Source organism: Physeter macrocephalus, chromosome 7 (assembly GCF_002837175.3).
Source record: "Physeter macrocephalus isolate SW-GA chromosome 7, ASM283717v5, whole genome shotgun sequence".
NCBI lineage: Eukaryota > Metazoa > Chordata > Mammalia > Artiodactyla > Physeteridae > Physeter > Physeter macrocephalus.
This window is the reverse complement of record NC_041220.1, coordinates 153,435,708-153,452,252: the sequence shown is the minus strand read 5'-3', so window position 1 is coordinate 153,452,252 and position 16,545 is coordinate 153,435,708. Positions and strand designations below refer to the sequence as shown.

General features: G+C 51.4%; 1 protein-coding gene across 4 annotated transcripts in view; it reads right to left on the bottom strand.

The window, feature by feature from the left end:
• The window catches only part of WWC3 (WWC family member 3), a 127,627-nt gene that overhangs the window by 12,450 nt on the left and 98,632 nt on the right, over positions 1-16,545 (bottom strand). For 3 of the 4 annotated variants that reach the window (XM_028492513.2, XM_024115457.3, XM_055086311.1), the window contains exons 12-20: positions 15,355-15,920; positions 9,788-9,908; positions 8,838-8,912; positions 8,047-8,133; positions 6,769-6,961; positions 5,486-5,650; positions 4,911-5,062; positions 3,617-3,839; positions 2,704-2,772 (exon numbers count right to left, since the gene is read on the bottom strand). In XM_028492513.2, the coding sequence (XP_028348314.1) occupies positions 2,704-2,772; positions 3,617-3,839; positions 4,911-5,062; positions 5,486-5,650; positions 6,769-6,961; positions 8,047-8,133; positions 8,838-8,912; positions 9,788-9,908; positions 15,355-15,920 (1,651 nt within the window). The remainder of the gene's footprint in view (positions 1-2,703; positions 2,773-3,616; positions 3,840-4,910; positions 5,063-5,485; positions 5,651-6,768; positions 6,962-8,046; positions 8,134-8,837; positions 8,913-9,787; positions 9,909-15,354; positions 15,921-16,545) is intronic. The other variant, XM_024115455.3, reaches the window with a different exon arrangement.

Below are 16,545 nucleotides of genomic sequence, written 5' to 3'. Positions count from 1 at the left end.
GCCATTGCCGCTGAGCCTGCGCTCCGCAACGGGAGAGGCCACAGCAGTGAGAGGCCCACGTACCGCAAAAAAAAAAAAAAAAAAAATTACTGATTCAGTTTCATTACTGATAATCGGTCTGTTCATATTTTCTATTTCTTTCTGATTCAGTTTCGGGAAATTGTATGTTTCTAGGAATTCATCCATTTCTTCTAGGTTGTCCAGTTTACTGGCATACAACTGTTCATAGTAATCTCTTATGATCCTTTGTATTTCTGTGGTGTCAGTTGTAACTTCTTTTTTTCGTTTCTTTTTTTTTGCTGTGCCATGCAGTCTGTGAGTCTTAACCACTGGACCACCAGGGAAGTCCCCTCTTTTTTTCATTTCTGATTTTATTTATTTAGGCTCTCTTTTTTTCTTGATGAGTCTAAAGGTTTACCAATTTTGTTTATCTTTTCAAAGAACCACTTCTTAGTTTCACTGATATTTTCTATTGTTCTTTTTAGTCTCTTTCATTAATTTCTGCTCTGATCTTTCTTTCTTTCCTTCTACTAACTTTGGATCTTATTTGTTCTTCTTTTTCTAGTTCCTTTAGGTGTTAAAAAACAAAAAACAAAAAAACCCTCCCAAATGCAGATTTTCGACTGTGAGGTGGGTCAGCACCCTTAACCCCTGTTGTTGTTCACGGGTCAACTGCAGTCATACTTTTGGTACACCTGTGGGTGGAGGTGAGCTCTTCCCTACTTTGTCATCTTGGCTACGATCCCCTGGAGTCTGATCTTTTAAACACTGGATGATTCCATTTACACAAAACATCCAGAATTGGCAAATCCATAGAAACAAAGCAGATTGGTGGTTGCCAGGGGTCGGGGAGAGATAAGGGAGAGTGAATGCTAATGGTTATGGGGTTTTACTTTGGGACGAAAGAAACGTCTTGGTACCAGAGAGAAGTGGTGGTTGCACAACATTGTAAATGTATTCAAAGTCACTGAAATGTTCACTTTGAAAGGGTTCATTTTATGAGAATTTCATGTCAATAAATTATTCTAGGAAAAAATTTAAAAACTGAGTCAGATCACATCACCCCTGGGTTCAAAACTATCCACCAGTTTTCCAATGCTCTCAGAGAAAAAGAGTCCTGAGTAGGCCCTGTATGATGTGGCCCCTTGACTCCCTCTGTCCTCAGCTCTGATGCCTCCTTACCCCGACCCCACCTGCACCTGCACCTGCAGATCCCTGCACCTGAATGCCCATCCCCAGCCCCACACAAGGCTCCCAGACTCCTTCCTTAAGGACTTTGCTCAAAAACTGCCTTCTCAGTGAGACTTCTATGACCTTTCATTTCTATTATAAAAAAATACATAAAATTAACCATCGTGGACTTCCCTGGTGGCGCAGTGGTTAAGAATCCACCCACCAATGCAGGGGACACGGGTTTGAGCCCTGGTCCGGGAAGATCCCACATGCCGCGGAGCAACTAAGCCCGTGCGCCACAACTACTGAGCCTGCGTGCCACAAGTACTGAAGCCTGCACGCCTAGAGCCCACAGTCCACAATAAGAGAAGCCACCACAATGAGAAGCCTGCACATCACAACGAAGAGGGGCCCTGCTCTCCGCAACTAAAGAAAGCCCGCACACAGCAACAAAGACCCAACGCAGCCAACAATAAATAAATAAGTAAAATTTGCCATTGTAACCATTTTTCATTGTGCAGTTCAGTAGTATTAAATATACTTACATTGTTGTGGAAGAGCTCTCTAGAATTTTTTCACCTTCCCAAACTGAACTCTGTCCCCATTCAACAACTCCCCATTTCCCCGTCTCTAGCCCCTGGTAACCACCATTCTACTTTCTGTCCCTATGAATTTAATTACTTTAGGAATCTCATATAAGTGGAATCACATAGGATTCATTCTTTTGTGACTGGCTTATTTCACTTAGCACAACGTCTTCAAGCTTCATCCATGTTGTAGCCTGTGACGTGACTTCCTTCCTTTTTAAGGCTAATATTCCATAGTACATATATATCACTTTTTCCTTATCCATTCAGCTGTCGATGGACACATGGCCTGCTTCCACCTCTTGGCTACTGTGAATAATGCTGCTATGAACGTGGATGTGCAAGTATCTCTTGGAGACCAGCTTTCAGCTCTTTTGGATGTACATCCAGAAGTGGAATTGCTGGACCATATGGTAATTCTATTTTTAATTTTTTAAAAATAGATTTATTTATTTATTTATTTTTGGCTACGTTGGGTCTGTACTGTTGCGCACAGGCGCTGCACACAGGCTTTCTCTAGTTGCGGCGAGCAGGGGCTACTCTTCGTTGCGGTGCACGGGCTTCTCATCGCCATGGCTTGTTTTTGTTGCCGAGCATGGGCACGCGGGCCGTGTGGCTCACAGGCTTAGTTGCTCCGTGGCGCGTGGGATCTTCCCGGACCAGGGCTTGAACCCGTGTCCCCTGCATTGGTAGGTGGATTCTTAACCACTGCGCCACCAGGGAAGTTCCTAGTTTTAATTTTCTGAGGAACCTCCATACTGTTTTCTATAGCGGCTGCACCATTTTACAGTCCTGATGTTTGTAGATACCAATTTACATTTCTAAATGTAACCCTTTCTAAAATGGTAGATCTTTCTAAAAATGCAAACCCTGCTTCCCTAGCATCTCATTCTTCAGTAGCCACTTTGACTATCTCAAACGCTGCTGTATTTTACTGGCTTACCCTGTCTGTTGCCCACCGGGCAGGACTTTCCATTTGTTTCTTTGCTGTTGCATCTGCAATGCCTGGGAGCTACCACATGCACATGGAAAGAGAGAATGCAAATATGGTGAAGAACTAACAACTGGGGAGTCTAGGTGAAGAGGATACGAGTATGCGTTGTACTATTCTATCAACTTCTCTGTAGATCTGAAGTGCTTCAAAATTAAAAGTTGAGGGAGGAGGACACACCAAGCTAGCCTCCCAAAGCTACTGCCCCTGACGTGGGCCAACGCTTGTCAAAGTCTTAGAAAGAGGAATAATGGCCATGACCGGCAGCCGCGCCCAGAACATCTCCGCCGGAGGCAATGCATGGGCTGCAGTGCGGGAGGCTGCCAGCCGCTGGCTCTCACTTCTCTCAGGACCTGTGTTTTGGACTGAGATCAGGGGCTATGGTGGTAGACGTTCTGATGAGTTGAACAGTTGGGAAACAAAGTTGCAATCGAGCACTGATACAGTGTCTCCCAAACCCACTGGGCTCCTTAGCCAATTGTCACCACAAGCCTGAAAGATCTCCCCACTGGGCACAACTGGGATAGGGCGAGCAGAAGGGCCAGAAGGGTGCTTCACCGCTCTTAACGTCAGAAACGGAGAAAAACGACAAGCGTCCAAAACGTTACGGACCCACAAAACACCCTGAGCCACACGCAGCCCTGAAGATGGCACATGAAGGAGTAAAAATCCAGCCCTTTTAGTGGTCCTTTCCTTTTAATTTAAAGTAGACAGACGTTTCCATGTACCTGCTGTTTACAGATCCGAGGCCACTCACTTCAGTTCCCTCGCGTAGGGCACACAGCCCCTCCTTCCAGGGCAGCGCCTGGGGCTGTGAGGCAAAACATCAGGGGCTCCGCGAAATCTTTTGTCCTTTTCTGCTTACCTTCAGAGGTGGGGGCTGAAGTTTCTCAGGGCCGTAAGGGTCTGCCTGGCCAGCAAACGTGTGTCCATGGATGGAGCTGACACCAACGCAGCAGGGCTCTGGGTGCGGGGGGCTGGTCTGGGCGCAGCTGCTACAGCCACTGTCCACCGAGTCGGCTTGCCAACTCCTGAAGGCGGGCATGGCAAAAGCCCCCAAAACGTTCATCAGGGCACTGACTTTCCTGCTGCACTCGGGGCACAGAAGCAGAGATGCCCAATATTTGCTTCCAATGACTGAAGACGGTTGCTTTTCTCATAAAATGAAAGGCAGTTCTGTTTCCTAGGGAAGACAGCTACAAGGCCTTTCATTAAGAGGGTCTGTCTGTCTGTATCGCCCAATTGCAGCCGCTGAAGATGCCAGCAACCCGGAACCCCATCTCCCCGAGCCCTCCTAGCCTCCTGCCCATCCCTGAACACACACCCTTCCCCCTCTGCCGTGCACTTTCCCTTTCGAAAATAAATTCCTCTTGAAAATAAATCCAGAGAAAGCTATTAGGAAGAAGCAGCAAGCTTTGGAAACATGATGCTCTTTATGGAAAACCGTGGAAGTAGAGCAACATGAAAGTGCTGCCGGAAAGGACCCGCGGGGAAGCGATTCACTCGCGGTGCCTGCCCGTCTGAGCTATTCCTCTACTGCAGACACGTCTGCCCCGCCCTGAGTCAAGCGTTCACCCACGGGCTGCTCTGGGGAAGACATAAAGGGGCATCGCATGATTCCATTTACAAGAAAGGCCCAGGACAGGCAAATCCCTGGAGATGGCACGCAGACGGGCAGTTGCCAGGGGCTGGGAGGACTGCGCGGACTGTTTATGGGCATGGGGTTTCCTTTTGGCACGACGAAAACGCCCTCAACTTGAGTGTGATGTTGGGGGCACGGCTCTGTGCCTGTAGTAAAAACCACCAAATTGTCCACTTAATGGGTGAACTGTATGGTAGGGAGATTATATCCCAATAAAGCAGTTGATAAAGAAAAAAACAAAACTTAAAGGGCCCTACTGTATTCAATCTGGGTAGAGGGAGACCCTCAACAGTTCCCCCCTTTAAGAGAAATTCGGGGAACAGAAGGAAAGGTGAAAAGCCTACGCGTAGAGCTGGGGTCAATGTACTGCCCTCGTGCAGAATGGCATACGATCCCCCGTGAGAGTCCCGACTTATGGGAACAGGTACCGAAGTGCCGCCCCACACATTCTACATAGCGTTGTGTCTGACGAACACCCCGGCGGCCTCTCCCCCGAGGGGCTGCTGGCCGCGCTCACCTCTCGGACACAGCCTCGGCCTGCTCTTCCCTGCGCTCCATCTCCAGGATCTCCTCCTCCGTGTACTCCAGCTTCACCCGCTCCTCGGCCAGCTCTCTCTCCACCGCCTGCAGCTGGGCCGTGGTTCTCGCCAGCAGCACCGTCACCGCGTCCTACAGGACGCAAGGGACGTTGCTAAGAAGCAGCAGAGGCCAGCGGCGTGTGGGCGGCAAAGCGGAAAGCGGGCGCGTGCACGGCCCGTGGGGAGCATCCCTGCTGCCGGGCTGGTGGCCGTCCCCGGCTGCTCTCCAGCGGGAAGCAGCTCACCCCCGGCTGACAGCAAGACAGTAACTTGGCCTTTCCGTGTAGCTCTGAGGACTCAAATTTTAAAGCAACCAACGCATCACTCGTGATCATGAACAAGTTGCATTAAAGAACATTATCATGAATGGCCACATACATCACTATAGTCCGTTTTTATTACTTCCCTTGAAACCCTGCTTCTTCGTCGCCATTGTGTTCTAAGACTAAGTCTACACACGTTTCTTAGAAACAATGTCCCCAGGAAAAGCCCGTCTCAAAGCCAGGCCACCTACTGTCTTTCCAGATGTGGCGGGCGCAGGGTCCTGGAAGTCGCTGTGTCCCAGCCGCTCGTCCTCCCGCCGGGAGGGCTCAGGGCCGGTGAACACCTGCACCGAGTACCAGCGCAGCTGCATCTCGCTCGAACCATCATAATCAGCCAAGTTAATCTGAGCAATGCCCTGTGCGGTGTTTTAAAAAAAAAAAGCAGAACAGGCCCTGAATGACTGCACCTTAACAACCAATGGGCATCAAGGTCACCCTTTAATCTTAAGCAGAAAGGCCATACAATGTGTCACTGCTATTCAAAGGACTACAGTAAAATGAAAGTCATCAAAAAGGATCGTAATGGGGGTGGGCTCCTCGCTTGCTTGTTCAGCCCAATCAGAAAGTGCTAGAAGGGGAACAGGGACAGAGAATGGACGACATGGAATGGTGGGTCAGGCTCAGGATCTGCCACTCAAAGAGCCGCTGATTCTAGCAGGAATTTTTGAAAAAAAGAGAGAACTGGTGTAAAATTATATATATATATATATATATATATATATATATATATATATAAAAATAAATTCCCCCCCTCAAAAAAAAAAAAAGAGAGAGAGAGAGGATTGGTGGAACTCTCCAATCTCTAATTCTGCCGCTGAAGGGGTGGGACCAAGGGGGAAAATTCCAACCTTGGGAAGAAAGCACCCTGGCTTCCAAGCCCTGGGGCCTGCACTGGCTGGCCGAGGTGAAGACGGACTGCTGACCTGCCCAGTTATAGGGTTGCCAGATAAAACAGAGGGCATCTGGGTGAACTGCAACTTCAAATAAACAGATTTTTTTTTTTTTCCTGCGGTACGCGGGCCTCTCACTGTCGTGGCCTCTCCGACTCTCAACCACTGCGCCACCGAGGAAGCCCCAAATAAACAGATTTTTTAAAAATAGAAGTATATCCCAGATATTACATGGGACATACTTACACTAAAAGGCATCCACAGTTCATTTGAAATTCAAATTTAACTGACTATCCTATACTTCTAGCTACCAAATTTCTCAACCCGACTTTTATTAGTTCCCGTGACACAAGACAGAGATAATGCAGAAGCCATTGCATAGGAGTTCTGCAAGTATTAGCTGAGATAATATATTTAAATTACAGAACACTTGACAAGATAAGGGGTTACATCATCCCTTTCTGTCCTCCCAGCAGAGGAGGATCTCCCAGAGATCACTTGACATCAGGACAAATTCTAAGTGCCCCACCGCAGGACACAGGAAGGAGGGGAGGGAGGAGGAGAGGGTGAGGAGGGCATCGTACCAGCAGTTCTTCCTGCAGCTGCGGATTCACTGAGCACACGTACAACTGAAGGGACTTCAACGTCGCCATGCTTGAATGCACAGGGATTCTGAAAACTTCATTAAATATCAGGGGGGCTTGCAATTCCAGAGCCTTAGAGCAGTAAGTGTTTGGCGTGCCGGAGTCAAGCGGGGGCAAATAGACGCGGATGTGTCTGGAACCAAGAGAGGAAGGAAAAAGCAGACAGAGGCAGCGCTTACTGACACATCTGCACGTGACACGCACGGACCATATACGTGTGCACATACGCCGCCCTGTTCCACTGCCCATGTGCAGAATTTTTATGCCTTTTGGAAAAGATCCTTGTCTCAACTAAGAGTAAGCCCAAAGAACTTACGTGCCCCTGGAGATCAGGGAGGAAAACCCAACCACAAAGAGAAGACTTCCAAGTCAGTGGTTAGGACTTCAGGGGGACTCAAACGGAGGTTCTGCTTTTACCATCTTTGTGGGAAAACATCTGCACTGATCTCTCCACGGCCCCTTGGCTCCCTCTCCAAGCTCTACCTGCCTTGCCTCTCAGACTGCTCGCCCACCCAGGCACCTGCTGGGCTGGGCTCCTGGCCCTGTCTGCCCCCAGCATGGAAGCCAGCACCCAGGAGAAGCTCCAGCATCAGTGGAGTGAAGTACAGCATCAGGGCGAACCCTCAGCCGCTGCAAACCGGGCTGCTTCCAAGGCCTTTGGGAGGCCAGTTTACAAAGACGACTCACAGAAGGGGCGGGCACCGTCGGGCCTGAACACCCATCACAGGTGGGTTCACCCGCCAGGGTAAGTGGGACCTCACACCCCCATCGGGCACCCATCTCCCCACTGTGGACAACACAGATTTCCTTCTCCCTGATCGGAAGAGGATGCCTGATCCCAGCCTGAGGCCTCTTCAGGCAGCTCATCAGATCGCAGAGCCGAGCGTGGCTGTGTCGCCACCAGCCTTGTTACCAGGATGGACGTTTTAAGACCCAACGCTGCCGATGAGGGGCACCCGGCACTCTGTCAGCATGGCCACGGCACATAACCAGCCTGGCTACAGTAACTCCACCTGCCTCAAATAATAAGCCGGCCTCTTCTTAAAACTTACAATCCTTTAGATTTCAGACAGACATTCCCTGGCGTTTTATTCTAAATTCAGGTTCCAAGACAGTCTTTTCCCTCCCCAAACTGCCACGTGCAGCAGGTCAGCCAGTGGTGCCGTGTGGAGGAGGGCCCAGGGGGAGGACACGGCCCCCACCGGCGCGGGAGCTTACATTTTGCAGTCTTCCTTCACCACCAGCCCGGCAAAGTTCTTCAGCTGGAGCACGTTCACGAGGAGACACTCGCTGCCACTGTCGTGCCTAGAAAATAAAATGCACGTTCACAGACTGCAAATGCCCCACGGTGCAGAAATCCTGCTTGAACTACGGCAGTGGTCCTCACCCTACCCCCAGGGGACCTGTGCAAAGTCTAGAGACGTTTCTTACTGTCACACTGAGTGGAGGGGGGCTACTGCATGCAGTGGGTGGAGGCCAGGGCTGCTGCTCAACACCCCAGAGGGCACAGGACGGCCCCCAACCAAGAATGACCCAGCCCGAACGTCCTGAGTGCCGAGAAACACTAGGATGACAAGGGTGAGCGAAAGAAAGCTGCTGGGATGTGAACGTCCTGCCTTGTCCGTCTGAACACTGCTGGTTACTGCCTTTCTAGACACTGTAGCTAGAAACCGAAACGCTTAGTGTTGCACAGTACCTGGCTACCCCAGCTCCGGCGGGAACTTCCCCGAGGGCCTGACTGTGCCCGTGGGGTGCGAGTCCCCAGCTGTGACTCGGTGTTGGAGGACGGTAGTGGAGCCGCTCCTGCCCACCCCTCCTTCCCGCCACCTCTGTCCCTTCCCCTGAGACCGCTGAGACGGGCCCGGGGGTACCCAGGCCAGGGAGCAGCACCCGCATCACGTGGGCCCCTCCATCCCTCCGGGCCTGTGTGTGGAGGTGTGAGTCGCCGGGCGGGCCCCAATCTACCCATCGTCTTTACGAGCAACCGGAAAGGAGTCTTCTGTACTCACACGAATCCAACACGGATCTGGGGCCCCTCGTCACCGCAAGCGTCTCCGGGCGCAGGCTCGTCAGCATCGTCACTCCTGAACACAGTCGCAAAGGCACCGCGTTATTCCGAGGGGACCTGACTACCTCGGCCTCGGCAGAGGCTCTCTCACACCAGGGGTGCTTCTGACTGAGAAGGGCTTTATTAAGTTGCGATATAAATAAATGCTTTAAGTGACTGACAGGGCACGGCAGTTCCCCAGGATCCATGACGTCACCTCCCGGGATACCTGCTGACGAAGTGGCCTTTTTGAGAAAATACCTCTCAAAACCACACGAGATGTTCACGACAAAGTTCAAAAACATATACTTTAAAAAGCTTTGCAGGGGGGACTTCTGGTGGTCCAGTGGTTAAGACTCCGCGCTTCCACTGCAGGGGGCGCGGGTGCGATCCCTGGTCAGGGAACTAAGATCCCGCAAGCTGAGCAGCACAGCCAAAAAAAAAAAAAAAAAAAGTTGGCGATAAGTGAAATGTATACAGATATCTGAGCCGAAAACATGACATCAAAGGTCTCAAACAAAATAAAGCCCACAAGGGGTTTTGTCCTTGCAAAGTGATTCCTCCAGCTAAGGAAACGGGACGGGGGGAACATCCATTTCTAGTGAACGTCCTTTCTAGAAAAGCAGGCCTCTCTCGCATACTGGTTCTCTTTTTCCGGCTCTACTGGGCTCATCCCCTCCAACTCCCGGGGCCGGAGGGAAAGCAGTCATCCTAGATGCCCGAAGCCAGGCCAGTCCCCAGACGCCACCTGGGAGCAGAGGGGGTCCGTGGGGATGCTCAGGGCCCCTCCCGCATGGAGAGAAGCCAGAAGAGCTGCACCCCAGAGACACCCAGAGTGTCAAGCCAGACAGGTCTCGGCAGGGGTGCCTTTTGGGAAGTCAGCCCAGGCAGGGGAGAAGGTCAGCTTCTAACCTTTTGGTGGGAGGTTCAAACACGCCGCTGTCGCTGGCCAGTGAGTAATCGGACAGGCAGGCAGACACGCAGCGCGCTCTCCGCTCCAGCCTCTGGGCGCTGTCTTCTCGGGGGGTCACTGCTGCAAGTGAGAGACACGGCCGGGCTCAGGAGGCGACAGCGCGGGAGCCCAGGGCAGAGCAGAGACAAAGGCACGAAACGGCAGAGACAGGCCAGCACGTGTGCAGATGTGTGTTTACATGCGCTCTGCTCGAGTCTTTTCTTATATTGGAAAATGGAAGAAACAGGCTTCTGGCTACTTCTTTAAAAGCTCTTTAAATGATCATCAATCTCCTTTCACCTCCTTAATGAGCGCACAGGTCAGAAGGTGGCGGGAAGGCCCTTGGCGTGGCCCTCTGAGGGAGTGTCACACGGGAAGACCGGGAGAGAGATTTCGCCTGCACGCGGATGGCAGCGCGCTCTCCGAGAAGCCGGAGGGGCGTGTTTCCTCCTTGATGCTGCTTGGTATTCTCCATACTTTATACAAGGAACATAGGCTACACTGCTCTATAATCAGAAAACAGAGTTTTTAAAAATCCTCAAATAACCCCCAACAAAATGGAGTGACTTCCAAGTCAGAGGACGCAGACGCGCCCAAACTCGGCCTCTGCCAGCGTCTCCGTGACCCCTCTCTGCCGCTCTAACTACAGCGTCCTCCTCAGCAGCCCTGGGGCCAGACTGGCTTCCAGAACTGTCTCCTGGGATTAGAAAGGACCATCGCTGGGCAGCTACTTTTTGTCTCGTATCTATTTTAACCAAGAGCCAAAGACAACCACTGACATTTTCCCTTTTACCATTTCGTCAACTCTTTCTACTCCTTCCCTCACAGCAACAAGTTCCTTTTAATAAAAGCAACAGAAACAGGCATGCCGTCTCCCGCTGCTAAATGTGACGACGGACACAGGAACGTCAGCGCTTCTGTGAGAGGCACGCGCGGTTAGAACACAGGCTTAAAGCATGAAGCCCCAAAGTGAGCCTCACTCTGGCATCACGATGCCTCTTATTAATAACGCAGGTCCCTCTTGTCTTTCTAGGTTCTCCGGCCATCTACGCTCTAAAAACTGAAAATCTAGATACCTGTGCACCCCTGAGTTGAGGGAAATAGCGAGTCCACCAATGACCATCTCTCTGTTCAACCAATTTATTATTCACAGCAACAATTAAACCCAAATATATTCATCAGGGTACAAAACAGACAGGGCTGTGGCCTTTGGTCTCACAATGTTAACTGCAGACAAAAGCCGACCTTTCAAAGGTCTGCAGCGCCCAGCGTGGGGGCCACTGGCTCCGCCTCGGTCAGGGGCAGAAGCTGGCTCCGTCCTGGGGTGGCCAGAGGCAGCGACTCTCAGATCGTAGAATACGACTCCCAAGTCCAGCTCTGCTCGTCACCCCGGCCCCATGGAAGGACCCAGAGCCTCCAGCTCTAAAGTGCAGATAGGATCCCTCAGTTTGCTGCATGGAACCCCAGCAAACACAACGGCTCACTACTTCCGTTCCCAGCCCTGACACTCGGCCTTACATGCCTTTAAGGAAGTAACACCGCACTATGATCCAGTTAACTTCCAGGCAGCCCAATGGTGTGCCTGACAAAATTTCTCTCTCGCTGCAATGGAAGTGGATGAAGAGAGAAAGGAAACGGGGGAATCAATCCCCAGTGATCCTGGGCTTAGGACATTCACGAAGCAACTGGATGCAGGAGTTGACAGAAGGAGGTAAGGTCAGCACTTGCCCTGGGTGAGAAAGCAAGCACACGGCACACCCCCCACACCGCAACCGTCTGCTCTTGGGCTTCAAGGCAACGAGACGGAAAGGGGGGAGCAACGCCAGGGAAGTAAGGAATAAACAAGCTTCCACACATTCATTTTATAAACCTCTGACCTTTCCATCATTAAACACAGACAAACAGACACTGAGACCTAAGGACAGCAACGCTGCTTGACAAAAGGGAGGAAAGTATAAGGAAAATCACATCGTGGGCAAAGCTGCCAGCTGGCATATTAAAATAATGAAAGTGTTAAAGTCTGGGAAAAAAACGCAAGAAGGAAAAAATACGTCAAGCTCTTAGAAAAGTTCTTACACAACTTTCATAGCCAGGATGAATACCGTTCAAACGACAATAACAATAATAAGAGCAACTGTTGAGCTACATTCAAGTACAGCTATGAGCTATGCCCTTCTTGACCACACCCCGACCATCCTAAATACATTGATTCACTGCACAAAGATGTGGCACAGCCTGACCAGCAAGGCGAAGGAGAAGTCCAAGGTCACTTACAGTGAACGTTTCTGTCGAGCCGCATGAGAAAAGAGATAAAAAAAAAAAAAAAAGCACAAAGTGAAAAAACTGTAGAATTTAAGCCAACAATTTTAAACAGGGTATGAATGTAATAATAAAAAACATCAATAAACAGATGAACAAGGTCAAAATATTTATGGACTTATATTAGCAGATACCAGTGGGAAATGAAAATAGGAACGGATTACAAAATCATGACACATTTGACTTTCAGAATGGGGGAAGATTAAATTGTAGTAAACATGTAAAAACGGTTAAAGATGACAGTTTATTTCCCCACTCCCCTGCCCCACCTTCTGTCCCCTCAGGTTGATTTAAAACACATGGGCAATTCTGAATTTTATGTTACTAAAAATGTTTCTCGCTAAAGCTTGCTTGAGTCAAACTTAGACTGTACTGTTCTTAGTCAGACTGGAGAGTGGAGGGAACTACGTGACCTCGGACGTCATAAATGAGGGGTGGGGTTAATATATCGAGTATTGAGATCCTCGCCAACTTTATGAAGCTGCGATGACTCTAGGCTTCATAAGCATCAAGGGAGGCAAGGAGTCACCCTGTGTCCATGCCTGAAGCTGCTCACCCAACGCAGCCCTGCGAGAGCACCTACCAAGACCCTTTCACTAAGTCAAGTACCTCTAGTTTGTATTCTACTCAGTGTCATATATGAACGCACCACCAGGTGGGACTATCTGACCACACCATAAGCAAAGACCTCCCAGTCTAAGAAGCTTGAAGCACTATAACATCCACCACAAAGTAGGAAAGAAGAAAAAAGAAATCAGGATCAGAAATTAAGTCAGCTCTTCTCCTTCCCACCCAGTCTTTCCCCTGGACCAAAAGTGGTGCTGGACCTCGTGTGGGTTTTCTGCATAAGTAGACAGACACTCTTGTATCTCAGCCTTTAAAGAGAAGTTGGTATCGGGGGGTGGACACCGAGAAGAGGAAGCTCAAGCAACAACAGATGCACCATTCAGTCCTTATTTTGTATTTTCTTTTTTGAATAAACAAGGAGCACTGAACCTGTGATTACAACAAAGAACAAAGTGAATAAAGTTCCCCTGCACATGTGAATTACAGAAATGACGTATCTGGGAATATGAAAGGTGTGTTTGCAAACGCAGAGGGGGAGACACCAAAATAACAGAGATGCCAAAAAGGACCGGGACTGCCGCAGAACATAATGGATCTCTGGTTAAACACATGAATACTACAAGAGACTATTATCTTACATATATATAATAACCCGCATAGGTATACATAAAAAAACCTGACAGGTAACAGAATGGTGGTGAATGGAAGAGCCCATAAAGATCACCTCATTCAAGGGCACAGAAGCTGAGACTCGGCTCCATCTAAGGTTGCACTCAAGGTCGCACAGCTAGTGAGTCAACAGGGCAGGGAACAGAATCTGGGTATAAGCTGCTAGTTCGAAGTCATTTCTGCTACATCACCCTGGTTTTGTGTTCACGTTTTATTTCCACCTTTTGCTGCTGACTGCTTAACAGTACATGACCAGGGTTTCTCAGCCTTGGCACTCTTGACATCGTGGCTGGATCATTCCAGCCAAGAAGGGGACCATGCTGTGCACTGTAGGATGTTGAGCATTGCCCTTGGTCTCCACCTACCAGATGCCAGTAGCACCCCACCAGCCCCAAAGTGTGACAACTGAAAATGTCTGCCAAGTATCTCCAGGGGTCAAAAACACCCCTGGTTGAGATCCACTATGCTATACAAATGATCTAGTGTTCGCCTAAATGGAATGTCTAAAAACAGTTTTGCTGTGCAAATAAAAATTAAGTGGGCTGAACGTCAGGAATGAGAGGCCTGTTCTGATCTTCTCTAAAAATTAAGGAAGTTAAAGTCGCTAGAGGTTGGCTCACAAAAGCACTCGGGGTGAAGATAAGGAGGGTTGAAGCCCAGACTCTGTGCACCAGCCATCAGTCAGAATACTCCCCAGAACAGCAGTGTGGTTTTCCATGTGGGCTACAAGCTGACAGACGCTGGCACCAAGCAGAAGCTGAATTAACACCAACTGGACGGATGAAATTCTCATGGCTACATGTTTCTGGATTTGTTCGTTTTTTTTTTTGTTTGTTTTGTTTTTTTGTTTTTTTGCGGTACGCGGGCCTCTCACTGTTGTGGCCTCTCCCGTTGCAGAGCACAGGCTCCGGACGCGCAGGCTCAGAGGCCATGGCTCACGGGCCCAGCCGCTCCGCGGCACGTGGGATCCTCCCAGACCGAGGCGCGAACCCGGTTCCCCTGCATCGGCAGGCGGACGCGCAACCACTGCGCCACCAGGGAAGCCCCATGTTTCTGGATTTGAAGAGCAGCAGAGAAATCGATTCGGCAGAAAGGACTGATATTTTCACTCCCTCCGTGACAGAATTATGTCCTTGAAAAGTACAAGGACAGGGCTTCCCTGGTGGCACAGTGGTTAAGAATCTGCCTGCCAATGCAGGGGACACGGGTTCAAGCCCTGGTCCCGGAAGATCCCACACGGCACGGAGCAACTAAGCCCATGCACCACAACTACTGAGCCTGCGCTCTAGAGCCCGCGAGCCACAACTACTGAGCCCACGTGCCACAACTACTGAAGCCCGCGCACCTAGAGCCCGTGCTCCACAACAAGCGAAGCCACCGCAATGAGAAGCCCGCGCACCACAATGAAGAGTAGCCCCCGCTCGCCGCAACTAGAGAAAGCCCGCGCGCAGCAACGAAGACCCAACGCAGCCAAAAATAAATTAAAAAAAAAAAGTACAAGGACAAAGGATGAAGAGGTGAAGTCACAGGACCAACGTTAGTAGAGATTTCTGCCGGGCCACAGCCACACGGCAGTCCCAGTACTGGTCTGAGGCGGGCACACACACACGTTGCATCTGGGCACAAGCCCTGGAGAGTTCATTAAGGCCCGAGTACTTCTTTAGCAGCCTCCGAATGCGGAGGAACTGCCTCATTTTCGACAATTAAGTATATTCTGAAAACAAGCCAAATGCCTGGGAAATACTACTTTCCATGACACTTCAAGGACTCAGGGCAAAAGCACGCAGAACGAGCAAGCAAGCGAACGGGCGGGCGCGCGGGCCTCCTCTTGCCCTGGAGGGTCCTAAGCTGAGGGTTCACTAGGCCACAGCAGAGCCAGCTGGCTTCCATGCGGATGCACGCGGCTTCCTCCCTGAACTCGAGACCTTTCCTCCCCGGCCCCGGGGCACCCACCGGACCCATCAGTACTTACTTGCAGCCGTGGGAGCAGCAGCCGCTTGGGGTCCTCGCTCGCGAGGTCCTTCCCCGTCCCCAGGGCACCCGTGCGGCGGCAGGGACGCCGCGACCGGAGGGTCTTCGTCCCCCAAGGCGGAGGCCTGAGCGCGCAGCCTGTCCAGGGCGCCCACGCCCGCCACCTCGAAGCCGTCCCCGAGCTGGGCCAGGGGCGAGTCTCGCGAGGCCGGGAGGAAGGGCGTGTCCAAGGGCGAGCTGGGCGGGGACAGCGAGGACAGGGAGGAGCGCGAGGACAGGGAAGCCAGAGACTGCGGCGTGTCCAGGGAGCGCCTCTGTTTGTGGAGGCCCGCGGGGCCCGGGGCGTCCGCCAAGGGGGCGTCCCGGCCCAGGGAGTCGAAGGGGACGAGGTCGAAGCGCAGGAGCGGGCCGCCCTCGGCGTCGGGCTTCTCGTACTGCGGGAGGCCGTAGATGTCGGTGAAGCTGACGGAGCTCAGGGAGCCCCGGCTGGAGGCCAGCGAGCCCCGGCTGGAGGCCAGGGAGCCGCGGCTGCTCCCCGAGGAGACGGTCAGGGTGCTGGCGGACAGGCTGAAACGAGAAAAGCAGCCTGGAGCCCGCGGCTGGAGCCTGCTCGTCCCCACCGCGAGCCAAGCCTCCGGTCTGCTCCACGAGGAGCAAAACTCTGCCTCGGCCCCGTTCACCCCGGCGCCTCTTCAACACCTCTGAGCGTTTTAAGACACCCCCCCACCCCCGCCCCTTCGTGAATATTTCCTTTGTTTCTCTGTCAGTCGAGAGCAGTAGTTAACGTCAAGGGCTCTTGCACGAGTTCAAGTTCCCGGTCACACTCAAGACTAGCTGAATGCATTTGATTTGGTCAAGGTCTTTGCCCTTTCCGGGCCTCCCACCTTCTCACCCGGCTTTGGGATGATAGCGGTTCCTGCCCCAAGGCACTGTGCGGAGGAGAACTGAGAAAATAACACACAGAAAGCCCTTAACACTACACTTCACGATACGGTAAGCGCTTGAAAACTGGAGCTCTTACTGAGCATCCAAATCGGATTTTAAACATATCCATGCCTGGGTTTCCCTGGTGGCGCAGTGGTTGAGAGGCCGCCTGCCGGTGCAGGGGGCACGGGTTCGTGCTCCGGTCTGGGAGGATGCCACGTGCCGCGGAGCGGCTGGGCCCGTGAGCCATGGCCGCTGAGCCTGCGCG